This window comes from Arvicola amphibius, chromosome 1, assembly GCF_903992535.2.
Source record: "Arvicola amphibius chromosome 1, mArvAmp1.2, whole genome shotgun sequence".
In the NCBI taxonomy this organism is placed as follows: domain Eukaryota; kingdom Metazoa; phylum Chordata; class Mammalia; order Rodentia; family Cricetidae; genus Arvicola; species Arvicola amphibius.
Window position 1 is genome coordinate 135,145,116 of NC_052047.1, and position 26,947 is coordinate 135,172,062.

General features: G+C 51.8%; 1 protein-coding gene across 3 annotated transcripts in view; it reads right to left on the reverse strand.

Annotated features, from left to right (window-relative positions):
• Positions 1 to 26,947, reverse strand: part of Ctbp2 (C-terminal binding protein 2) — a 136,987-nt gene that overhangs the window by 4,057 nt on the left and 105,983 nt on the right. For 2 of the 3 annotated variants that reach the window (XM_038314552.2, XM_038314543.2), the window contains 7 exons: positions 12,569 to 12,723; positions 12,200 to 12,344; positions 8,271 to 8,477; positions 3,226 to 3,440; positions 2,736 to 2,866; positions 2,139 to 2,266; positions 1,609 to 1,726 (listed from right to left, as the gene is read on the reverse strand). In XM_038314552.2, the coding sequence (XP_038170480.1) occupies positions 1,609 to 1,726; positions 2,139 to 2,266; positions 2,736 to 2,866; positions 3,226 to 3,440; positions 8,271 to 8,477; positions 12,200 to 12,344; positions 12,569 to 12,706 (1,082 nt within the window). In that variant the 5' untranslated portion in view covers positions 12,707 to 12,723. Of the gene's footprint in view, positions 1 to 1,608; positions 1,727 to 2,138; positions 2,267 to 2,735; positions 2,867 to 3,225; positions 3,441 to 8,270; positions 8,478 to 12,199; positions 12,345 to 12,568; positions 12,724 to 24,176; positions 25,864 to 26,947 lie in introns of those variants that run through there. The other variant, XM_038314534.1, reaches the window with a different exon arrangement.

The window sequence follows — 26,947 nt, forward strand, 5'->3', positions numbered from 1 at the left end:
AAAATGCCAGTCAAGTGAGGTAACCATGATTGATTTCCCTGCAGATTTCACAAAGTTCTCCAAGTTCTACGGGCTAAATTCCTAAGTCCTCTCATCTCTAAAGTACTAGTAAATGGGAGAATGGCCAATCTGTCTCCTCTACAACCACCATGGCTTTTCCTCAGACTTCTGCTTCCAGAACTGAGAAAACCATGTGGTTTGTTAGCCACTGAAGAAACTGATGTGATGGTTGAAGTCATAAGACAGTGGCTCCCAAGGCTGTTTGGTCCTGTGCCTCTCTGAATGTGCAGACATGAGGCACTATGTGCGTGAGGATGAGCTGCATACAGAGCATGCTTACAGAGGTACAATGTGAATCAACGCATAAACTCCGGAGACCCATCCTTCAGTAACTGAGGTAACAAGGATGGCATCTCACACCTCTCCAGGCCTTTGTTAAGAGCCTTCTAATCTCTGACCCTTTGCCGCCCACGGAAGATTCTAGAGGGCCAAAAAGTCTTACTAGTTAAAAGAATTGAGAGTGGTTCTTAGGGGTATGTACGAACATGTATGAACAAGGGTTCATGGTACTGTAATGTGCACAAAGTCCATGTGAGGTCAGAAGCTAAGAGTGTCCTGGGCTGGTGGCTCACCAGACTCAAGGCAGGGGCACATGTAGGTTTTCACGAGGCTAACCTGGATTAGAGTGGGACTATGTCACAAAAAAACGAAACCCCCTCAGATAGACTATAGAGATCCATGTGACCTATGTGCATATACATAGCTTCTTCAGAGCTTTCTTACATATATGTAAACCAGATCCTGTCTTTCCTTAACTTGTTCAAGTACTAGGAATAGAACAGGGAACAGGCAACAATGTCCTGCCATATTTCTAGCCGTTGTGGTTGGAAGTGGAAATCATTTAACATTACAGTGCATAGAGATCAGCCATGACAAAGGATCATTTGGCTCCAGATGGAAATGTTGCTAAATGTTCACAGAGGCAGGCTGTAACTTCTTTTCCCTTCTATGTTCAATGGAGTTCATTTCCCTAGAAGGGCAATCCTGGGAAACCCACAAACGACACTGTTGCTTCCTTTAAGGGTACCTGTTCCATATTAGGTTTTCTTTGGTCAGAAGAATCAAACCCGAAAGCGGAATCATTAACAGTTTCCTTCAGACTTGGTTTCATTATTCAAGAGGAAGCTCAGTTTGCAGGGGGCTTAATGGAGTTATCACCTTAACTTCTAGACAACTACTATGGAGAGTCTTGTGTATACTTTCTGCATGGAGTTTGCTGGGCTGGTCATGGGGCTATGAGTGCACATATAATCCCATAATCCCAACACCCAGAAGGCTAAGGAAGGAAGGTCACATGTTTGAAGCCAGTTTGGGTAACACAAACATACTGTTTCAAAAACCAGACCTAACAAAAAGCAGCTCCTCCCCCCAAAACACCCTGGAGAATTCATTTATTCCAGGGATTTAAGGTACTGAAAACAGAATACAATATACACTGGAAGGGCTAATCTAAGGACCCAGGTTACATCAGCTACCCAGGTCTGGGCTTTTCTTGCCTCCTTTTCTCCCTAAGGACATGATGCTACTAGGCCCAGTTCTCCTTCTCACCTGTATGTGGCACCATTGAGCTCGGGATGAATTGCTTGCTGGTCAATGACTGACCAAGGAGCTGAAGTAACGAAGAATTCTTTGTTGACACAGTTTCGCAAGCTTTCTGGGATGCGACCTGGAGTAAGCGGGTTATGATTAATTATACAATTATACGCATTGTTTTACAAGCATGTGTTCAGTGTTGTGTGCACACCATGGCACATGCCTGGCAGTCAGAGGACAACTCTGTGGGAGTTATTGTGACTGAACTCAAGTTTGGAAGCATGTTCCTTTAGCAGCTTGAGATATATATATATATATATATATATATATATATATATGACCACAAGACTTTCCTACTTAGTGGTTTCTGCCCAAGCCACTAAGAGGGCCTTCTTCCTGTCTTCTGCTACCCTCTGTAATTGAGGAGCTGGATTCCTCTTTGAAATTTAGCTCTTAGTTCATATAAAAACTAATTCAGCAGATACTTTGACCCAGCAGGACTAGAGACACTGGCACCATAGTAAGAGGGGGTGGAGGCGGCTCACCTGTGATTGCTCGGCGGATCTCTGTGGCAGCTGCTTCCCTCATCTCTAGTGATGCTTGTTCACTGTACCAGGCTGTGTGTGGCGTGCAGATGAGATTTGGTGCGTCTTTCAACGGGCCCTGAGCGAAGCTGGGTGAATGGAAATGTATTCAGTAAAAAATGGGAGAAGTTTAATACAATTACTACTCATTATGGAAGGCCCCGAGGCCATTCGAAACAGGAGCTGTGTACGTTAGCAGAGAGCAGGGAAGCCCTGTGTCAGATTTCATTACAAAGGAAATTGCTGAACAAGTCACAACTATGAGAGCAGGTGTGCCAGACGGGGGGCGGGGGCGCCCACTTTAGGGATCCCTTCCAGTCGGAATGAGCGCTCCAGTTTGGTCTACAGATCAGACACTGCCGTCTTGCTCTTTTGCCTCAGTCCTCTCTAATGTCCTCTGGGGAGCTTTTCACAGTACCGCAGCGTCTCCAGCGAGCCTACTACACAGCACTCGCAGAATCCCCTACCCGGGTTACTCATGTTGCAAAGTGTGTCAATTCCAAGCGCTGGGCCGGGTTCCTAGTAGGAAGCTAGAAGCATACACAGCCACACACATACCTAAAGGGCTCAGATTCGTGCACATCGAGGGCTGCTCCTCGTATCCTTCCCTCTTTGAGGGCCTGAGCTAAGGCTTTCTCATCCACCAGACCTCCTCGGGCTGCGTTCACAAGGAATGCTCCTTGCCTCATCTGCGGAAGCAAAGGAACTGGTCATACGGTGGGAATCTGAAACGGAGGCTTAAAATAAATGTATGAAGTGGCAGGCAGTTCAGGGGCTGGGAAGAAATGGAGGCCAGGATATTTCCCTTCTTCACGGGGCTACGGGGTATGGAAGGTTGGAGCTGTGCCAGTCAAGTCATTTGGCTGCCTGAAGGGATGGATGGGAGCCCAGCTGGGCCATAGCCCCCATTACTGCTTCGTCCCAGGGACACTTCTCTGCACAGCACTGTGCCCTTGAACCTGCGTCCATCCCTTCTTGTGCCCAAGGCAGGTGCTGGCAAACTCTGTCAGAGTGTAAGCTAGGTCCGACAAATCTGCTTTCCGGTTACCTGCTTAATAGTGAAGTCGTTGATGAGGTGGTGGTTATGCTCATTCAGGTTGCAGTGCAGGGAGACACAGTCGCTCTGATACAGCAAGTCCTGCAGGGTGTAGACCCTTTGCACGCCCAGAGACCGCTCTATCCCATCCTGTAAGTAGGGGTCATAAAATATGACGCTGAATCCAAAGGCCTTGGCTCGAACTGCAACTGCCTGCCCTGTGCGACCTGTGCAGAGACAGAATATTTGGGTGAGTAAGGCCTGCAGATCCTGTGTGCTGTCCCCTTACCCTACCCAGCGACCTGAGATATTATCGTCCTTGCTGGGCAAGTGCTACCAAGTTTCCATGCCAAGGTGGCTTTTAAAAAATATTTTTTTAAATTATTATGTCTGTCTGTGCTGGCTAGTCTTGTGTTAACTTGACACATGCTAGAGTTATCTGAAGGGAGGGAACATTTTCAATTGAGAAAATGCCTCCATTAAGATCCAACTGTAAGGTATTTTCTTAATTAGTGATTGAAGTGGGAGGACCTTCACATTGAGGGTGGTCCCATCCCTGGGCAGGTAGTCCAGGGTGAGATGCCAGTAAGCAGCACGCCTTCATGGCCTCCGAATCATCTCCTGCCTCCTGCCCTGCTTATGAGTTTCTGCCCTGACTTCCGCTGATGATGAGCATCGGCAGAAGTCTAAGCCCTATCTTTACTCCCCAACTTGCTTTCTGATCGTGGTGGTGTCACAGCAACGGGAATCATAACTAGGACAGGTTAGTCCCAGGACAGTGCGGTACTGTTGCGACAGACCTGACCACGTTGTTTTGAGGAGGACTGTGGAAGTCTGGGTTAGAAAAACCATCGACTGTTGAGAACTCAGCCATTTTGTAGGAGCTTGAGAGATAAGAATGTTGAGAGGGAGGAGCCTGGCAATGGTGATGCACACCTGAGGCAGGTGCTTCCAAAAAAAGAAGAAGAAAGAGGAGGGAGGAGGAGGAGATGAAGACAAGAAGGGGAAGAAGAGGAAGAGGAAGAGGAAGAGGAGGAAGAGGAGGAAGAAGAGGAAGAGGGAGAAGGAGAAGGAGAAGAAGAAGAAGAAGGAGAAGAAGAAAAGATAAAAAGAAAGCGGAGAGCAGGGCAGATGACGGAGACCTGGCTTTGTCAGGGCTGTTTGCTATTTTGAATGAAGTCAGCTGTAATGAACAAGAAATCACTGAAGTGAAACCTTTGCTTTGCTGGGAAAACTGATGCTGGTTACCTGCAGCTAAGAAATGAGTGGTGCTTGAGACCAGCATCATGAAGGTGAAATCTTCTAGGAAGTGTTTCCTAAGAGTCAGCACACAGAAGCTGTGTTCTAGAAGTGGCCGGGGTCGTCTCTCACACTGGCAGTTTAGACTTGGCACTGTGAGAGCCACTGTGGAAAGGGCAGCCTCAGGGGCAGGTGAAGGCTCATGGGCTGAGGGGTCATGCAGAGGAGCTGAGGTTTGGCACCATGAAGTGAGACTATGAGAGACTTGGTGAAAGCCCAGCTGCAGCAGAAGACCCCAGCGTTTTGGAGATGCCAATACCATGGGAGAGCCACCAACAACAGTGGCAGCAGCGGAGTGGGTCACTTGTGCTGGCTAGTCTCATGTCAACTTGATACAGGCTCGAGTTATCTGAAGGGAGGGAGCCTCAATTGAGAAAAGCCTCCCTGGAGCTGGAGTCAGAGGTACCGTGAGCTGTCGGTGCTGGGAGCCGCACCTGGGCCCTCTCCTCCGAAGGAGCAGCATACACCCTTAGCTGCTAAGCCACCTCTCTAGCCCCAAAGGACATTTTCAAACCAATATCCAGTTAGAATGTTCTAATGGATGTCATGTGCCCTTTCCTTAGGTCCAGACACCACCAATATGCTCCTGGTCCTGTTATTTCTCTCATGTTTGTTTATGTGGCAGGCTTCTGAACATGCCCGTCATTCCTTGATGCTCTCAGAATGTGAATGTAAATGGTTCTAGCCTAACGTCTGTTGGATTTGCCTTTACGGGGTATGATGGTCTAAACACCATTGCCCTAAGGCCTAATGGACTGACTCTGAAGCCCAGCCCCAGCACGGGGTCCAGGACTCTCCATATTATAAAGGACAGTAGGACAGGAAAGGACTCCGAACCCCAAATGGCCATTTTTTTAAAAGCTCAAAGTCACTGATCCCAGCAGCACTTCCTGTTTTATATTTTTTTTCCCCTCAGAAACAAAATGGTTTGAGGGATGTTGGATTGGAATTCAACTAGGCAGACTACAAAGTATACCTCATCTAAAACCCTGTTCAAGTCAGGTGCAGGGCGCACACCCTTAATCCCTGCACCTGGAAGGCAGAGGCAGGCGATCTCTGAGTTTAAGGCCAGCCTGGGCTACAGAGAGAATGCTGAGGACAGGAAGAGCTACGTAATGAGACAGTGTCTCAAAAACAAACAACAAAACCAAGTCAGGTGGTGGTGGTGCACATCTTTAATCCCAGCAGGGGCTGGTGGATCTCTGTGAGTTCAAGGCCAGTTACAGAACAAGTTCAGGGCAGGCTCCAAAGCTAAACAGAGAAAACCTTTCTCAAAACCTAAAACCAAGCTGGGTGGTAGAACAAACTTTAGGAGGCAGAGGCAGGCGGATCTGTGTGAGTTTGAGGCCAGCCTAGTCTACAAGAGCTAGTTCCAGGACAGGCCCCAAAGCTACAGAGAAACCCTGTCTTGAAAAACCAAAACAAAAACAAAAAATAAAAAACAAAACCAGAATCAAAACCAACAAAACCCATTCAGATGTGTGGGCAGGGTTTGGTGGGACAGCTCAGTGGGTGAAGTATACTCCGTGGGAGGTACACACCATGTAGTAAAACACATAATAAAATGTTATGAAAATGAGGAAGGTTAGAAGGGCAGATGCACATTCATGTTTAGTCTGGTAGCCTTCTCTTTCTCTCTGTGATGTGTGCTCTAACGAGGCCACTCTGACAGAGAGGGACAGCTGCGGTGTCAATGTCATCTCCCTTAATGTCACTGAGGACACAGCTGACCAGGAGCTGGACTAGCCATGTGTATGTGTGGCAAAGGAGCAAGCAGGCCTGGGCAGTGGGAGGAGGCAGGGAGCGTGGCCGTGACAGGGATTCAGTGACATCCTTGACATGGATTGAGGACCCCATCACGTGGCCCATACCTAATCGGATAAACAAGTCCTTCTAACTGGGAGTGCGGCCTCCGATATACTGGGATCTGAAGCCTGTGAAGGTCCAGGGCCACAGAAGGTGGCCGAGGTGCCTGGATCATCAAATCAGATCCTAACACACCATGCTGACACAGCCATTCTTAGTGGGAGTGTGTTCATCAATCACACAGAACTTCTCACTGCTTTCTACCCTGACCCAGAGCGCTTCCGCCTAAAACGCCACCAACATCCCAGTCCCTGTAGATGAAAGCCCAAGGGCACGGGCCACATATAAAACAGCAGTCCACGCAGACAAGTGTGGCCCATGTGCAAAAGTGACACGGTGTGAAACACTCCGGACTTTAATAAAGCACCTTTCTTTCAACGCTAAATTAAAAACAAAAGCAAACAGTGATAGACAAATATCTTGACATTTTTTTTTCAATGTGGTAAGCAGCCTAAGAGAGCTGTTCAGTCCCAGCTTCGGGCTCCCCTGAGGCTCCCCTGCTGCTTTTCAACAGAGCGATGGAGGATGTTCGTGGTCCCTACCAGGCTGGCGGCAGCTCTGGTTAGCTGCAAACAGCCTTCCTCCTGTCTGTCCACTCAGTTGGGGAGGTCGGGGGATGGACAAGATGTACACGCAGCCAAAGAGACTACAGCAGCCATGAAGGCAGGGGAGCCAGTAGGGGGGCACGGGAAAGCTGAAACACAGCATGCAGCCCAACTACATTCAAGTAGGAAGCACATGCGATGAGCCTATTTGAAGGCCCTAGAATGGGGGGGGGGGCACGCTTCCCACCTATTGGCTGCCTGATCAGAGACTATCCCAGGTCCCAAGAAGGGCTTCCAAGAGCAGGTGGCCACTTAAGAGGCCCAGGAAGCACAGGCGGGTAGCAGCAGAGGGTGTTACAGTGTTCATACACGGTCCCTGCATTTCTGAAGCGGAACACCATGTGAAAACACCAGAGGTATCCCCAGCATCTGATCGCTCGAACTCAGACCCTGCCTGCCCCAAAGGTGGGGGGTAGGGGTGGGATGCTCTGCAGCACGATGAGCAACCCTGAAGTCACCCAACAAATTTTTGCTCTTTCCAAACTCCCTCTCCAAAGCCCCGACCCTCACTCAGCCAGCTCTGAGCTAAAGGTGACGCAAAGTGGGAAATTTTTTTGGAAGCCAGAATCAAACTATCCCGTGTGTTCCTCATGGGGCCTTTGAGTCTCAAGAGGCAGCAACCATGTATCCCCTGCTCCCACCGCATGCTCTAGTTACAGAGCCAGAAATGGAGGCAGAGAAGCCAAACAGTTCCCTGAAGGTTATGGCATTAGTTAAGTGGTGGCAACCAGCTAGGGGTCCTATTGGAGCCTGTGTGGATAGCAGCAGTGGCTCGTGTTTACCTCCTAAGCCCGTGTCTACCACCGCTTAAACTTTCCTTGGTCCCTTACCACACTTGCTGGAGACTCCCAGGGCCTCTGCTCAAGTATCTCCACGGCAACGACCAGGTCCGAAAGATCACGTCGTGTCCCATTCTCACAAGAGATTTCCAAGCCCACAGCCCGGCATTACCCTCAGGCTTGAATCTTTAAGTGACTTCACGTTACTGCTGTGGGGTGGCATCTGTATTTCAAGAGCCTCCAGGACCTATGACCCAGGTTTGCCGGCTCAACCACTAGTGAGTGACACACAGTATACAGTCAAACCCTTCCTCTGCTTCAAGGTCTCCCAAGTGCACGCCTTCCCCGTGACAGCAGAGGGTGCACTCCTGCTGTGCACGGGCCAGCAACAGACACACTCTTGTAGAAAAGGCCCAGATCTCACCTCCGGCAAGTTCTCTGATTCTTCTCGACCCCTGCCGCCCACCCCTACCCTGCACGCACCACATCCGTCTCAAGAGGCACATACCAAAGCCGATGAGGCCCAGTGTTTCCCCTCGGATGCGAGCAGCTCCTGAGGCAACCTCACGGATCTGTTCCACACTTTGTACCCGTGTGCCTTCTCGTAGGGCTTGGTACAGCCACGTGTTTCGCCGGTACAGATTGAGGATGTGGCAGACGGTGGAATCGGCTGTCTCCTCCACTGCAGCGGACGGGATGTTGCAAACAGCGATCCCTGAAAGGGCAATGGCCAGGTCCAGAGATGAGCAAGGCCCCGGGATTCCCAAGTCCCCTGCTTAGAAATGGAGAAGTACGCCAGGGTCCAGGGCTGGGGCAAGGGTTCGGGAGGTCATCTCTCATGCTCAGGAGCCCTCGCCACTAAACCCAGACCCAACATGGCTTTTAGGTTTAAGTCTTAGCTCACAGCGGTCCAACTCCCCTTCTTTCCAGCTCTGGTGTGAGGTCCAAAGAGCCCTGGAGCAGGCAGAAAGCAATTGGATGCTTCAACCCCATGTCTACCCTGGCAGGACTGAAGGGTGGAGGAACCAGAAACCCAGACTCTTTCCCAGGCTCACTCTGGAGCTGGATGGGTCAGAAACTGGATGCACCTTATACACCCTCACATAAACACTTAACACCCTACTCACTATTAACTGTTTATACACACAAGGCAAACATGCTGACACACACGGCTAACCCTAACTCTGAAGGCTGGAGGCAGGGGGATCTCAATTTTAGAGTTATCCATGGTCCTAAAGCTTGCGATTTATCAGATTCTGGCAGAAAACAGGGAGGCAACCAGGGGAACTTGCTAATGAGCCTTTGGCCTGAGGGCAGCTGAGGCCACCTTCTACTCCTCAGAGAACAAACCTGATCCATCAGGAAGGGGTCAGCAGGGGTGTGGGCACTGAGGGTACTGAGAAACGATAGCAGCTTTCCTGCCACTCTTCAGGCCAAGTGGAGGGCCCAGTTCTTAGGAGAAAGCAGAGGCCCCGAGAAGAATGCGAAGCCCTAAGCAGGCTCAAAAGTGGCCAGACAGGGAGCTCTAAGCAGTGGGGCAGGCATTAGCCACCCTGTTGCTGCAGGTGCCATCTGGACAGCAAGGTGCAGCTACCTTCAAGGTGGCCTCGGGCTCAGTTAGCTTTCCAAGACCAGGGAATAGGAGGCTAATCAGCTAGACAGGAAGGAGATCGATCGTCCCCTAAACAGCCTTAGATCTGTGGTGTTATGTCTCACCCCGCTACCGTGGCTGCCCTGGGGTCCAGCGGTGAGTGACTGCCTCACAGGAGAACAGACAGCATGATCGGGTCATCCTCGCTGCCTGGCTGCAGAGGACTTTCCTGGGCTACAGGCATTTGCTAAGGGGCCTCGGTTGTGGGAGCTATCTTTCCTGTGAGATGAACAGAGGGCCCCGCTCATCTGGAATGACTCGGCACACGATCTCAGGCTATTATTAGACTGGAATGACACGCAAGAAACCTTAGGCACTAGGGACAATTTCCAGTCCTCTGAGAAAAAGCCCCGTGGAAGTTAAGTTAAGGTAAGTTAAGTCAGATTCTGCTGTGAGCCCAGCAGTGGCTTGTTGCTTAGCTGACCAATGACAAGCAGTGCAGGCAGGTCCCCATATGATATGATAAAGGCGGGGGGGGGGGGGGGAAAGAGTTCCGTATAAAGGCAGGAGGTTTTCTTGGCTGTAGCACCCATCACGTGGAGAGGCAGAACCCACATCTGTAAGCAAGTGTAATTATAAAAGGGCATTATCACTGAGGTGGTGGGTGCAGCAGAGTTCTGTCGACACGGTCTCCCCAGGGTAACCGTCAAGTGCCAGTCCCATACGGTTCTGACGTCCACACAAGGCCAGCTTATGTTTTCAATGAGGATATGAAGGAGGCACTATAAGTGGCTCCAAATAGCGGAACAAGCTTCTGAGGAGAGACCAAGGGTGCTCCTCTACCTTTCTTATGCATGTTCTCTGCAGCACCGGGGTCAAAAATTGGTTTCTGAGCCTGCCCCACCCTGTGTCGAGCCGATGACGGGCTGCACCTCTGGTTTACAGAGGGCTTCACACGAGACCTCTACTCTAATTACCTGCTAGGTCTACTGTAGACTGCGCCCTTCCAGGAACAGGGCACACCAGCCACCTGATGTTCTGGTCTGACTACCTCAAGGGGGCTGCTGGCTGACTGACAGGGGCCATATATATTTAGAGATAACAGACACTATTGGAGGAAAGGTCTCCTGAGCAGCCACCCAATCACAGTGGACCACGACAGTGACACACAGTGCTAACACTCACGTCCCGTTTGTACTTTTCAAAGCTCTGGGCCATAGCACTCTGAGAAAAGGCTCCTTTCTTTCTGGCCCCAGGCAGGCTGACCACGGACAGAAACTGTGTGTGAGAGGCCATGGGCTAGACAGCCATGTGTCTTCCTAACTCAGTGAATTCAGCTTTACTCCTGACAGATACATGTTCTGTTTTGCTTGAATGTTTGCTTGTTTTCTAGAGTTTCTCTATGCAACAGCCCTAGCCTGGAATTTGCTTTGTAAGACCAGGCTGGCCTTGAACTCACAGAGACCCACCTGCTTCTGCATCCCAGAGAGCTGGGATTAAAGGTGTGCGCCGCCGCTGCCGCCACCACCACCACCACCACCCAGCTCAGATACACGCTTGCTCAAGTCTCCAAAACTTTTCTCTTTTTAAAGACAGTGTCTCATTAAGAGCTAAGGTTAGCTTCAAACTTGCTATGCAGACCAGGGTGACCTCGAACTCAGATCCGCCTGCCTCTTTCTCCCCCATGCTGGGATTAAAGGTGCATACCACCACACTGGGGCGCATTTATTTTTTAATTATTAAACTCAAGTATGTGGTCTCACATCTGGCACACCAAGTTTCTTTGCTGCCAAAGAGGGGCTCAGAGGAGCTGTAACTAACAATGGGCATGGCTGGCCAGGCTGGGGGCATAGGAAGCCATCACCATCACCCAGGACCCTTAAGAGAAGCCTGGACTGAATCTGACTGCTTTTCCTTTACCTGAGATATCTACCTTCCCCTGTGAGGCTCTCCCACAAATACACCGGAGACATAGACTGATATCGCCAGGGTACAGCATCCTTTGCCCCTTTCTTACCCTGGGGCTCAGGGCCCTAACTGCTGCCCTAAATGTAAAGAAACTGGAAACGAAAACAAGCGCCCACTTCTCTCAGAGCTGCGGGCTCAGACTGTGAAGGGAAGTCAGATCGTATCAGGGCTGCTGAGGCAGCCAGCATGGCGGGCACATCCCTGGGCGATGGGCAGAGCTGTCAAGTCTAGCTTCAGGCCTGCTGCAGAGATGACTGTGTGAGGCACTGCACACACCTGGCCTTCCTGTCTGAGGAAGATTTCCAGGAGCCCTTGCAGCGAGGCAACAGCGGGTGGCAGGCCCATGCTAGGAGCATTACCAGGCCAGGCTGCTCTGAGCCATCAGCACTTGAGTTTCCAGTTCCTCTGAAGTATTTCAAATTTCTAAGCCTCATGAGTAAAGAGGTGGCATACTTCAGGAACAGACCGAATACCCTGACTCTGAGGCCTCTCCCAATGACCCCCTAAGCACAGCCTCTGCTGACAGTGTATAGCGATTCTCAGGGGTGGACAGAGAGTCCCCTGTGCCATTCAGGTACTCCACCTTCCTGCTTGGCTTCCTACCCACCTCCTGTGGTTTCCTCTGGGAAGACCCCGGGCCCGGGGAGGTGGGTCATGATCTGTGTGTTTTGGTTTTGCTCTGTGAGAGGAATTCACCTGTCTTTCTTATCTCGTCAAGATCTTCCAGTCCCTGAACCTGCTTGGATCTGGGCAAAGCTGGAGACGTTGGAAACACGAGCCTCCCTCAGGAAGCAGCCGAGGACAGCTGCCCTGCCTTCTGCCCATCCCCTGTCCGCTGAGCACGGCTCCCAGGCAGCCAGCACGGCTCTGTGACTCACCGAGCTCACCAGCAGCCTTGATGTCCACGTTATCATAACCACTGCCAATTCGCACGATCACTCGCAGAGCCTTGAACTTTTCCAGGTCTTCCCTGGTGAGGGTGATAGTGTGGTACATCATGGCACCCACAGCCTCATTCAATACCTGTGGGCAGGGACATGAGTTATGGTCAGAGCCCCTGGCTACCCACAGAGCTTTGGTGAGCAGAATTATTAAGATGGAGACACGGTGGAGTTAAGTGCCCGAGGGTGGCACAGCGGGCTAGGGGCATCAGGCGCTCCAAACATGGCATTCCTGGGTATGACAATGTTTAATGACATCAGGTGGCCTGGAGGGACCCAGGTGGGGTGGGGTGGGGTGTCACGCACCTTCTCATGGATTTCCTGAGTGGACTGTGCATCGCAGAAGGCCACAGTGGCCAGGTCCTTCAGGATGGGCATTTCCACAGTACAGTCTCTGCCATCCAGCAGTGCCACAAGGGGGCGGGGGTGCAGGGGGCCGTTCATGATCTGGGGGCGGATACCTATACGGAGAAGAGAAAAGGCGTGGTGAGTATAGTACGGGGAGGGCGTGAGGGGACACCCTGACCACCTCAGTGGTCAACGTCAAGGCAAGCAGAGAGCACACAAGTCCGGTGGAGCCAACTGTGATGTTCAAGGCAGGACATGACACAGCATCATCAGCTAAGGGCATAGGATGCAGGGGTGGTAGTGGCGTTCCTAGATCACAGGTTTAATGACTGTAGGTGACATGCTAGGCTCTGATGTGAACTCACCCAGAGGAGCAATGGTATGGCTCGCTTGAATTGCTCCATTAAGTCAAACTCTGGGCCAGTGAGATGGCTCAATAGGTAAGAACACATCTCCAAAAGGAACACAGGTTAGGCACACTGGTCACTTCCCCCCCAGGCCATTATGGAAATGGGATAGGGATGGTCCTAGTCCATCACTACGGTACCCAAGTGCATACGATTCTCTGTTGAAGTCTGCTGGCCCCGCAGGATGCATCCCAGCTCGGGCACTGTTCCTCAACTGTCTATACAGCAGACAGGGCAGATTCTGACTCCCAGTGTTGTGAGCTGCACCGCATTGAGCTGCCATGTCGTATGCCACCTTTTTGGGGTGACTTCTGGCTGTGACCTTAGCTGCGGTAGGTTCGTACGATTCAGGGTAGGGGGCGTGAGAATTAAAAATGTTAGGTGGAACAGAGATAACAAAGAGTCACAGAGACACAGGATAGTATCAGGAGGGCCACTCAGCGAATACTCAATTTTTCTTTTCACTTCTGAGTTTCCCTGTGTTTAATTTCCCATACACGTTTATACCCCAATACAGAAGGGGGGAGAAGGCAAAAGACTGCTTTAACATGATACAAAGGACAACTAGAACGGTTACTTGCTTCAATAGTTTGGAGACATCAAGCCAAATGCCACACACCATGGAGAGGGAGGTCTCTGGCCAGGGCTGTTGCCTCTCCCTCCTCGTGCTGAGGCTTGGGCAGTTCGGGCCATTATTTGAAGCTGGGCTATCATCTCCTTCCTCCTAGTCAGCCATCCTCTCTCACACAGGCTGTCCAAGGTATGGTAGATTGTGGCAGTTCCTGCCAGGGGAACTCTCTCAGATGCTATAGGGAACATGGACTGTTGGAGCCACACAGCCTTTTCGTGACCATTAATGTACCTAAAACGGGAGCTTTTTTTTCTTCTTTTTTTTTGGTTTTACGAGACAGAGTTTCTCCGCAGCTTTTTTTTTTTTTTTTTTTTTTTAATATAAGAGCCTGTCCTGGAACTAGCTCTTGTAGACCAGGCTGGCCTCGAACTCAGAGATCCGCCTGCCTCTGCCTCCCGAGTGCTGGGATTAAAGGCGTGCGCCACCACCGCCCAGCTAAAACAGAAGCCTTTTGCACAAGCGTGCTCACTTTCAGGCTCCACCTCCTTGCTGTTGAGTGTTTCCTTGACTTATGATTGATGTGGGAGGAGGGCCCAGCTCACTAGAGGCTGGAGCACCACCGGGATGGTGGTCCTGGATGCGATGAGGAAGGCAGGCTCAGTTCATGGGAGCAAGCCAGCAAGCGGCATTCTTCTACGGCTTTTGCTTGAGTTCCTGCCCTGGTTTCCGTCAGCAACGTGATCTGAGTTGTGAGTGAAAATAAACCCTTTCCTCCCCAAGCTGTTTATAGTTATGTTTTAACACAGCAATTGAACCCCAAGACAACCCTCCCAACCAAAGCTCCGCTGTCTCTGAACTGCTTGGTAGGGGCCTGGGCAATCCTCTTCTATCATGCAGGCTCATGAAGCTGGTCACACACTGTAACGAGTAGCTGAGGAACGACACGCTCTCATGAGAGCTGTGTCCAGCTTCCCCCAGTACCCTCACCGCCACTGCACGTGGTGAGATCCTCACACTATACCCGCACAGTCAGGATAGACAGTGAACCCAGGGCAGAGAGAATGTTTCTGTCCTGATCTTATGAGAACAAGCCACATTGACAGGGAATCATGGATCATCTCAGACGGAAGTGCGGCCAGATTATGATGCACTCCTGGTGTGCACCTGCTACCTGCCTGAGACTGATGGACACAGCAGGGTGCCTGAGTGGTCCCACTGGTAATGGCAAGGTAGTAAACAGAGTACACCCCAAGTCTTCACTGGTCCGTGGGTTGGTTCTATAAGAAAACAACTGGCCTCAATATTCCCTCGACCCCTAGAAGGTCCAGGTGAGATCCCCAGAGATGGCCACTGTCCCCAGGTCACAGAAGGGGAAGTGAGGTGACAGTTGTTCATATATTCATCCTGTCAATCAGTTCCAGAGCGCCATCTGCTAACCAGATGCACACTCGAGCTGAGGTATAGAAGATCCTGATACAAGCCTGCCTTCTTTTTACTAAGGAAAGGAGGTAAAATGGCCAATTCCAAAAACATGGGTTGAGGGTCTGGCAGTATTGGACCACACAGGTCAGAACTCCTTCCCCAGTCCTCCCAAGAAGCTTGGCTTTGTAAGCTGCTAGAGGGGTGGTTACATTGTACCGAGCCAGAAGTTCAGGGTTTAAGTAAGTAGTCATTTACCCCACCTTGCCAAGGAACACGGTACCAGGAACAAGCCAGAGATCTAGAGCCATCCCGTACACCTGGAGTGGCTGAGAGCCACCATTTAAGATGTCCATCCACAGTACCAGAGCATGTTATCTGTTACCCGGGTAACAGACTCCAGGTTGCCTAGTGATCAGTTCCCTCCTGATTGGTTTTTTTTTCCTTTTGGTGAATCCCATCCTTTGTTCTTTCCCTTGGCTGAGGGTCCACAGTACACTCAGGACACCTCAGTCAAGGCCTGAGGTATGAATCCCAGTGGAGAAACCTCTGATAGCAAGGCAAAAGGGGAATGGTGGGGGCGGCAGAGACCTGTTGGTTAGGGAAGGATGCTGAATGGGGTGGCAGGGTAAGTAGCAGTGATAGCATGGAACCTGGCAGAGTCGCTGAGGACCAGCTCTGTAGGAACCACCTGGCACTGGGTATGAGGTGGGGTTCGGGAACCTGTCCACTGCTATCAGGGACCACAAATCAGAGCTAGAGCCCCAATGGTCTCAATACACAGTCAGCTCCCAGCAGGCCTCTCTCCTGCCTCTTTCAGCAGTTCGGACAAACTGCACCCTTTTTAGGTGCACGGGTGCATCTCAGTGTAAAACATTTACATTAACACGACACACAAATGACCCTCATAGGTGGGGATCAGTCTTCAGGTTGGCCCCTGGCCTGGAACCACGGCTCATTCCTTCAGTAGCTAGGGGAATTTGGGAAGGAAGCCCAAGGCACAGTACTTAATGAGGATTCCTTCCAAAATGGAGTTTAGGATCCCGGTTACCAGACACTGCTCACGGCTTTTCCACACAGCCAAACCCTAAGACGGACAAGGGCCTGGCAATGCCGCCAGCCTCCCACTCACTGGGGAAACACCTGATAAGAAGGTGTCCAATAACTATGCAAAATAATTATGAGTCCCTCTGCCACCCCTCCACAGACTTGCAACAACTAGGATTGTTATGGGAACGGAGGCAGTGCCCCCTATTATATGGCCACTTTCTAGTGGGACCTAACCCTCCTGGCCCGGCATAGTTTCTTCATCTCTAGAAAGTCAGGTGAGAAACCAGAGCTAAGATGTGACGTGTGTGAGTGTGTATACCAGAGGCTTGGGTTTTACAATGCAAAACCAAAACTGAGGCCCAGGTCAAGGTGGGTGGGGGTCAAGGGTCAAACAAGCTCCAACATGTGGCTCAGCCTTAAAGCACCCAGCATATGTCTGAGCAGAGAGGAAGATGCCTCTCTTGTCCTGCCAACACATGTAAGCACCTTGTAGAGCCGTCTTCCAACCTGCCAGTGTAGGGATACACACAGCAGCAAGAGGTACTAGGAGCAGTAGAGCCTGCAGCATCTGGAGCAAACAGAACCCTGCTCCTTGCTGGGAAGCCTGGGAGAAACTTAAAGGCAACCGTTCAGATGGGATGTCTTGCTAAGAGTCACTACTTTATGTCACACCTTCTGAAAGGTCAGAGAAGAAGACCACTGTGATTAGGAAGTTCAGCTGTTGTTGGCATAGCTCTGAGCTCACAGGACTTGTGGATTCTTCGCACCAGGGCACAGGGCACCACAAGGCCTGCTGAGCTCTCCCTGCCAGGCGCTAGTGACCTTGACTCCTCTTGTAATGAGGAAAAGGAGCATGAAGGTTTACCCACCACTAAATAAGGTGAGCCTGGAATGAAGCAGGGCTGTGTGGGGACAGTCCCAGGAGGACGCAAGGACCAGCACATGCATAAGACACCACAACAGCTGCACAGTGGGGCGGTGGCCTGCTTAGAAGATCCCATAATCCCCTCAAATCTGAGGACTAAGCTGTGCCGGATTCTGAGACAGGCGTGCTGTAAAACGCCTAGGATGAAGACTCACTGGCTGAGAGGTCACCAGTACTTCTAGAATAATGCTGGGGAACAAACACTAACAAACGCACCCCGGAAGGGCAAGGGCAAGGCCCCATGAACAGGAAGAGATGGCTGATAAAGGACTGGCCCACTGTTGCTGTATAAGCCCCGAGGAGCTAGCTTGTCAACAGGCTTTCCCAGGAGAAGCCGAGGCCTTCTTAACTCAGGAGCTACAGCGCTCTTTGCGTGAGACTCTAGGAGGGCCATAAGAATGTTCCACTAAGCAGGTTGGTTTTGCTTAGCGCATCTTGTATCTTACTGGGTTCCAGCTCCAGTGAAGTGTCCAGGCCCTCATGATCAGTCACCAGGTGCATGCAGATTGCTGCTCCAAATGCCTGGGTCATTAGCTGTGGGCCCTGCAGGCTTCCTGTGACTGCAGCTAACCCAGCTTGTGTTTGGGCGTGATGCCTTGCAGACTGCAAGTAGAGTCTCCTACTCTGGTGGGGACATTGTTGTGTTTCTAGCTCAGCAACAGGAGAACAAACTCAAAATCCCCGGCTTCCACAAAGAGACCAGCAGCATCTGCTGTTACGTCAACTGGCTTCGCCCAGAACCCCGGGACAGACACCTCTGCAGCGTGTCCGGAGTGCCTGGACAGGGAAAACGACAGGTACTTTCTCTTTCCATGACAGCCTCGCCTGCGTGGATCTGGGACTGGGGATCTGTCACCTGCCAGTCTCCAGCAGCTGTGGGAGCTCTGAAATGTCTCCTAACGAACTCCGCTTCACAAGAAGCCAGCCAGTATGGAGCACATCTCTGCCGGCCACAGACTCGAAGAACATTACCAGATACTGATTGGGAAGGTATGACAAAAGGCACAGCCAAGGAAGGGCACGGGCTCCGCTGGTGTTTTTGCTAAGATGGGCTCCGTCTCTTATTTCCCTGGTGGCCTGCCTCACCGGGGTGGTCCTTGGGCACCAAGGACAGAAGATGGACATTGGGCGTGTGGACCCAGTTATCTCTAATGAGTTAGATGCTCAGTCATGGACTTTCCCACTTCCCAGCATGGAACACAGGGCCCTGGAGACCCCTCATCTGTCCTCTGGGAGGAACATTTGTCTATGAGCCTACTTCAATCAGTTGGTTTTTCCTGCAACCTTGCTCTGAGATCCCATCACAGTCCCTCACATCTGAACCTGTGCTGCCTCAGCCTCTTATACAGGTGGTCATGACACCCAGCTCTGCCTCAGCCTCTTGTACATGTGGCTGTGACGCCCAGCTTGCAGCTGCAGAATAAAATCCAGGACTTGACCAGAGATGAATCTTCAAGGCTTAAATGCACAAACCTCAAGTTAGAAGGAGGTGTTTCCTGGTAACTAGCTACCAGACCTCGGTAACTTCCTGTTCAAGGCTGAGCACTAAATCAACACGGGTCCTGCTGACTCACTTTGCCTGCTCGGCGGCTGTGACCCCTGTGAGGTCAAGCCCATGGAGAGTGTGCCTCCCTCCGCTGTGCAGTCACACAGCTGCTATGTGCAGCTCTAGGGTCCCCTGGGTACCTCCCCTGAGGCATGGCCCCCATCCCCATGCACATTCAATCTTAAGGGAATCAGACTGCTTACAGAATACACTTCCCAGACCCGGGATCTGGCATAAAGGTAGAGAATAGTAAGTCAGTCCCTAGCCACTTCTCCATTTTCAATATATGTTATATGGTTTTCAATATATGTTAACAACAACAAAATCCCTTGATTTTTGAGACTGGGTCTCTCTCTGTAGCCCAGGCTAGCCTGGAACTTGCTCTATAACTCAATTTGGCCTCACACTTGCTATCCCAGAGTGCTACCATTGCAGACACGCACACCCACACCCAGCTCTTCGACACTGTAGTGAAGTAGTGAAATCACACATCCACAAGCCAGGACGTGCAAGAAACAGTGGCCCTGTACCACGGTCACAACTATATACGTCACAGGACCTACCTCCACCCTGCTTTAAATGCCTGCATGGCTGATGCTAAAAGCAGGTTCTGCTTTTTCAATGCAGAAAGTGAGCCCAAAGGCCATGCTGAATTCTCTCGAGGTCACGGAGAAGGGCTTGATTCAGTTCTCCTGACCCTAGAGCTAGAGCGAGCAGCTGGGGCTCACAGGGCTGGCCCACAGCCCCCATTCATAGGCACTGCAACAGTGACCTAAACACCAGGCTGGGCCAGGGATGAATCCAAGAAGACACATCAAGCCTTCTAGACAGAACACCAAAGCACCTGGCTCTATTGCTACCTTAGCGGGGAAGGTTGGTCTTCAGAGTCTGTGCTCACTGAGCAGACCCACCCACCCATCAAAGACTCCCTAGTCAAGAACTGCACAGGGCCAAGAATCTCACCAGGCAGGGTTGGTACCTCCCCGCTCCACGGGGCTCTTAAGCTTGGAGGCCGAAGAAAAAACTATCACGATAGTGGCCCTCACCCAGTGTCATTCTGTAGCACCAAGGAAGAGAAAACTCCAAACTCCCTTTGATTTGACAAGGCCTCTGAGACCTACGCCTGGGGCTTGGCGGCTGGTCGTCCCCCCACCCCAGTCCTCAGCACCATAGCCTGGGGGAGAGAGGCTGTGACTGGTATGGGCGAGAGCTTTTTCTCCACAAGCTTTTCTGGGGATACCTGGTCACTCCTCACGGTGGCCTGTGAGGCAACACGTGCCGATGGACATGTCAGATAAGACACACCCTGGCCTGGATGTAAAAACAGGACTGTCTAGAGGTGGCCTGCGGCTGGTGTCTCAGATGCCTTGAGCTTTTTGCATGCACAACCCAAGGGCCAGACTTGGTATGACGAAACCATGAGAGAGCGAGGGACTCTTGGGCTTCTGCCACGGTACTGACTCAGAGGAACACCCTCCCAGAAAGCCTCAGGCAGAGAGAGAGAGAGAGAGAGAGAGAGAGAGAGAGAGAGAGAGAGAGAGAGAGAGAGAGAGAGAGAGAGAGATCTGCACTTCAGCCATAATGAGCGAGGTCAAGAGGGCCGGGGAGCAGACGGGCCCGCTTTGAAGCCTCCCATAACCACCCACCAGCAGCCTAGGTAGGGTGACCCTTCCACAAAGTAACTGGTAAAAGAACATGACGAAGGAGGGCGACAGAGGATAGAACCCAAAGTGAGTCCCTGTCAATCAAAGCTCCCAGAGCCTTTCTGCCAGTGAATCCCTGTGGCATGTGGGGTTTCCTTACTGCACATCTGCTTCTTCCACTTTCAATCAGGCCACAGAAGAAAGACGTGCTCCACCTCCCTCCAATGCACTAGCTGAGATTTCTAAAAGAGCAGCCTGGGACTTGTGTCCCAAGATACCTCTCTCCCCTTTCCTGTCACGAGACCTACTAGATTTTGATGAATGGAACCATGCACAAGCCAGCCAAGTAGGAAACCACTTTTGCAAGTGATAGTGAGCTAGTGGGACAGAGAGAACTACACACCTCTGCAGAGGCCAGGGGAACATTGACACAGGAGACCACCACTGCTCAGGACAGCGGGCAAGAACCACCAAAGACTGTCCCCTGAGTACAGCCTATGCCCCATGTTGCACCGGAGCCAGGACGCCTGAGTGGATCAGAGGCACATCCTTCCTGGCCTTAAAAGAAATGCAAGGACGCAAAATTCCAGTCTCCCAAGTCACCCATGCAGCCAGAACCTGTTGGCTTTGCTCTGGTCTCCAGTTACTGCCTTGCAGCCCTGGATGCTTATAGGAAGGTGTATCCTGAGAGGATGCAAGTAGTTCTCAGATGCTAAAACTGTGCCCATGGCAACAGAGAGGACGCCAGATGGGAACAGAAAAGAAACCTGTCCGAAGAATCTGGAAGTGGACAGGACCCACGCGGGAACATAGATAGAGCCCACAGGTAGTCTGCGAACATCAGAGGCCTATCTACCCTATCTCACCCTGATGTCAAGGTCACCTGAGACAGCTTTCACTATTTGGTCCTAACTGGTCTGGTTAGGCTAGAACTTGTGGCCTTCATGCTCAGACTACCTAAGAGAGGTGAGTGGGTCCAACCTGGAACTTGGGAACTTCAAGGAGGCCATGCCCAGCATCCTTACAACCAAAGAGCCATCCTCAGCATGCAGGGAGAGCTTCAAAGACATACACATTTGAAGGAATCATGGGAGCCCTGTGGGAGCAGTCCCCAACATGATTCTGATTCCTATCAGGATCATATGTTCCCATGGCATTAGAATTCGGCCCAACAGCACACCATCACTGGTTAAATAGCCATAGATTTTTTTCCAACTGACCTGAAGAATCTTTAGTAACAGCCCTGGCAACAAGATACTAGAATGGAGCCTTCGGGGACTTCATCAGTGCACCTACAGCAAGAAAAATAAGCAGGGAATCTGGGAGGTGGGTGTGGGTATGTGAGACTGCGTTTCTCACACGGGAGAGAAACTGAACCCCGGGCCTAGCCTCGGGCTGAGCGTGGGGCATGCTGCGCTTTGCTGGACTCAGGGAGGACGGGATGGAAAACGCTCGCCGTCACACTGGTGTTTGCTTGATGCTCCTTGGCGTCTGGTAGAAAGAGGCTCAGCCTCTTGGCCACGCGACAGCCACTGGGTCAGTGTGGGATGGAGAGCCGATCCACCAGGTGCCATCCCTCATGAAGCTCTCTGCCCAGAAGCCCTGATCCTGTGCATCTGGCTGCCTTGCCTTGCTGTTCTGAACTGCTTGGTTGATGGGGTGGGGGCAGGCCTGGCAAACAGAAGCCGATTGTGTACATACATCTAACAAAGCAAACACTAGTATCCACACTGTGTCGTCTAAAGAGCCAAACGAGACCCCTAAAAAAAAATCCCTCAAACAATGCTCCTGCAAGTATTTGACATCACCTCACCATCACTGCAGGAAGAGGAGGGTGGGGATCAATTACTTCCCAGGCATTCCAGGACCGCCACATTGGGCGGAAACAGAGTTTGGTGAAATCAAAATGAAGAATCAGTGAGCCTGACCCTGCCATTAATGGGTAACATACACAACTCTACCTCAAGATCGGAGGTTGCCATCTGGGCCCAGAGGCAAGGCAGCTGCCCAGCAATGTGCCTTGGGTCTCCGACACTTTTCCCTTGGTCTAAGGCTGTCCTCTCTAGGGCTCAGCACCTCTGCCTGAAGCCATGCCTACAGACACACCACGAAGTCGCCCGCTGCCTTCGGCATACCCATATCCGGCTGCAGACTCCATGAAACAAACCTGTCACCCAAATGCCATTCATAGAGCGGAAAAGCAGCCAGGAAGCCGAGGCCCTGCCCCCCCCCCCCCAGCCCCGACAGGGTAGTCATAATGCCACACAGAATGTACGATAAGGAACGGGGATGACAACTGCTGCTCTGGGATGGATCATTTGACAGAGAAATTTATTTGCTGGCAGACTTCCGACTGAAGGCTTGCTCGGCACTGGCTCGCTGCCATGCAAATGAAATAAAATCAATATCCTTGGGTCTGTAAAACAGTGTGTCAACAATCACACTCCAAACAACTTATATAACGTCCCTCACCCCGTACCCGGGTAGCGGTGAGTGTTTCTGTTCAAATGCAGCACAAAATAAACAGAAAAAAGGGGGGGGGGGATGTTGCACGCAGACAGCAATTCTGCAGGACCTCCTCCTTCAGCAAAACCTTTCCAGGACTTCAATGAGGAGATAATCTTTCTGTGATTATGACCAAACCCTTCCGTTGCTTAGCAACACATAATTAAGGAATATGTTTTCAGATCCGCTTTGCAAGCCCAGCCATTATCAGATGAAATTACTGGAGCAACAAATGTCATCGCCATGCAAATTAGTTGGTTGTGAAGAAAGAATGTTGGGCTGGGAGAGAAAGAAGGGCCTAGGCCCCCAAACTTATCAACTCCGCTCCTGGCACACATTCCCAAGACAATGTATATAATCAGACTTAAAAAAAAAAAAATAAGGTACAGCATTTCCTACTCCACTACCCCGTCCTACACACTAGATATTTTTAAATGTATCTTACAACTTCTCGAGGGCTCGGTAGTTAAGAGCCCTCTTTGCAGAGGATCTGGGTTCAACTCCTAGCACCGAGATCGGGCAGCTAACTTCCACCTGAAACTCTGGCTCCCAGGGCATTCGATGCCCTCTTCTGGCTCCTGGAAGTCCTGGCACATACATGCATGCAGGCACTCATACATATACTCAAAACAAAACAAAAATTAATATAAAAATGTGGTTTTCCAAATTATCTATGTTGGAGGGCAAAGGTGTAAAGAAGAAAACTGACTGCTGACCTTTGCAGTCAAGACCCTAGGGCAAAACACTAATTGTTCGGAGGACGGCCTCCAAGAAGTTCCACCACAGCATCCGATGAAAAGCACGCAACGAGTCAATCACGCTTGGCTTCCGCTTTGACTGGTTTCACCTAGCTTCCAGCCCTTCAACGTGGAAACAGTGTCTTCCCGACAAACAAGCAGGATTCCCAACCGTACTTTATAAAATGAGAGGCTAAATCTGGTTTTTTTTTTTTTTTTTCCAAACGGTTCTAAGGGATTTCAACATGTTGCTTTGTTTAGCCCACAACTGTGGAAACAGACGCGTTCTTATGGGCAGCGGAGAATCTCTGCCTTTGCTACAGTGTGCTGCTGTCTACACTGCCAGGCACTTTCACCAGCAAATTATCCAAGCACGATTTACAGGAGCCATCCCAACGGGCACTCTGGACTTTTCCAAAGCTATCCAACGGAACTAGAGAACCACCCGTCTCTTGTATAAAAACGGGATGGACTCTCAGAACAGTTTCTTGGGAAAGCAGCTCCGTTTCACTATCAGGAGAGGAAATCTGCAAACTGGGGCTTAACCTGCTACATACATCTGCAGAACTCAAGAACAGCCCACGGGAGGAGGGGACTGACCCCAGCACTCACCCTGGGGCTCCGTTAAGGCATTGGGAGGCAGGGTACAGACAGACACATTATCCACACTTTCGGCATGACCAGTGGGGAACAAACTATTCCCTTCTCAAGCTACACCCTCCCCTGACCCCTGGGAACTCCCAGCCACGAAGGGTGAGTTTACTTGGTTCTGGAGTTAGCATAGTTGAGACGATGATGGGGGCCCCTGTCCGCCGGGCCACCTTCTGGTACGGAGAATGAGGTGTGTGGAGGCCCTGGCTGACTGGTGGCAGGGCAGGTGGCTCCATGGAGGCTGCCCCAGGCTTCCGTAGGAGCTGGGGGCTGCCGTGGGGGCTGGGCAGCGGAGAAGCAGTCGTACTGCGCTCCCTCTTCAGCAGTTCCATGGGCACCGTGTACGAGGTGGAGTAGGCTGTTCTGGGACTTGAGTGAAGGGGGACAGAAGGGCCTGGATTAGTCAAGGCCACCCCAGCTTGTGAAGGGTATGAGGGAGCCAGCCGTGCTGTTAGGGCACAAGGGGTAGGAGAGCAAAACCCAGAGTTGGAGGGTAAGTGTGGGGGTTGGGCCCCGACCACAGGGGCAGAGTAAGTAGCTGCCATCTCCAGGAGCTGCTGGGAAGGTGCGCTGGAGGGGCGGCGAGCTAGATCCCCAGCTCGGGAAGATGAAGGCGGCAGAGGTCCGGCGGGGTGAAACTGCGGGCCTGTGGTACCCAGCGAGGCCAAGTCATCGGACAGCAGCTCGCTTCGGTGGCTGAAGCTACTGGAGCGAGGGCGGGGTGGAGGGCCTGTCCGGTCCTGTCTCCGAAACTGCATCTCTGTCCTGCAGCTGCTGGCTAGGCGGCTCAGGACACGGGCCTGGCCCAGGTTGGGTGCCACGGACTTGATGTCAGCATCCTCCAGGGTGGCCAAGACGGCCGGGGAGTCAAAGCCTTGCTGTAATAGGGCTGCCAGAGTGGCCTCTGCCACACCCTCTGCCCGCAACAGGGCTAGAAACTCAGGGTGCACGGTCCTCTTGCTCCCAGGTCCCTGGAACGTGGACAAGTCAGCTTCATAATTCTCGTAAGGCAGCCTGGAGTGGATGTTTTCCGGGGTAGGCCCATAGCCTCTATTCAGGGAACCTGGGGCCACCACGGTGCTGTTCTCCGTTGGAGCAGCTGGGCTGGGGTCCACAACCAGGCACGTTGGGGCCACCTGTCTGGCAGGGGTGGAGTCAACGGTTCTTTCACAGACACCTCCATTGTAGACTTGACTGGGGGTCGGGGAGTACATGGGTGCCTCTGTCCCTAACCTTGGATTAGGCTGTTCTCTTCCATACCTCCCAGGAGATGGAGCCCTGCCATGTGTCCTCTGCCCATGAGGGATGGCTTTACCCCCAGATTCCCGGTACAGGAAGCCAGTATCCTGCAGAGCAGGTAGCTGGCCTTGTACCTGCTCCCATGGCACTCTGCCGCCAAGCACTCCGTAGCTGGGCGCCGGCCTGCTGGCTCCTGGGTCCCGATAGAAGGGAGGTTCCTTGGGGACCCTGGTGCCCCTGGATGGGTCGCCATAGTCCTCTTGTGGCAGCATGGAGCCTCGGCCAGACATCACTGCCTGTCTGCTGTCGTAGAAGGCCAAGTCAGGCCCGCAGCCCTTTCTTGATGACAGCGGGCTACAGAACGCCTCTCTGGATAGGTAAGGCTCTGTGTCCTGTGCGCAGTGGCTTAGCAGCTCACACCAGGCCCCTTCTCCAGGGCCATATGGCAGAGAACTTCTCCTCCCTGGAGGCCCGGCATTCTCCCAAGGGACCTCATACCAGCCAGCAGCATCCCAGCTCTGAGAACGGCCGATACTGATGTGCCTGCTGGGAACCGGCATTGGCAGAGCAAATGACTACAGCAAAGGCGCAGGGAGGAAGCCTTTCTTGATAAATCTTCAATTACATACATCAAAGCCAGACCTGGCCGCACGCGAGCCCTTCCGAGACGGCAGGAACGACCAACAGGGGGTTTCTGTTTCAAGGTACGACTTAAATTATTAATCCTCTGAAACCTTAGTAGGCAAAAAGCGGACTCACGGTAACTTTGCCTCACTCCTCAACGGCAGCCTGCAAGGTCTGTCCTGTGCGTCTAGCCCGGACAGGAGGCTGGACTCCAGCCTGCGGGGGGCCCCCTTTCCGGTGGCTGTGCTCGCATGGTCCTCAGCTCTTGCAGCATGAGGATTAGGAGCTAAATAAAACCCCTAAAGCTTTTGTTCCATGTGACATCTCAGACTGATGAAGCTGGCTGCCTGCTTTAGCCAGGCCTAACAGGCAGCTGGGAAAGCTCCCACGTGGCTTCTCCCCTGAGTCTGAACCCCTTCCATCTCTTGTCCCGTTTTTTTTTTTTTCCCATCTCTCTTGGGGGAGCTCCTGACCAGGCCCTCTCTGCTGATGGCCAGAGAAACAAACTAGGACTGCTTAGCTGTCCATCCAGCCCTAATCCCACTGCACACGACATTAATCCACAGCGCAGCTAGAACAGATCAAGTGGAGGCGTACGGGAGAGCCGCGCGGCTGATTCCAGAACGAGGAGGCGTACGGGAGAGCCGCGCGGCTGATTCCAGAACGAGGGGTGTTCCGAGAAGCAGGCCTCTAAGTCCCTGGCTTTTAGGTTACACTGATCAAATCCTCACTGTGAGATTGTAAGACAGATTCTTTCATTCCACCAGGGAAGAAGATAAAGTGCGGATTAAGACCTGGAATTCATCAGTGTAAGACAACAAGGGCCAGGCTGAGCCGAGGGTCGGCCACCAAGGAAGAAAACTAGGGAACCAAGCCTTCCCCCTTCTCACTCTGTGGGGCATGTGCAGAGAGCCCCAATCCTCGCAGCCCCCTCCAAACCTCTGTGTCACAAAAATAAACCAAGGAGACGATCAAGAAGTATATTTGAATGAGATAATATAATTACACGCGGACACGAGA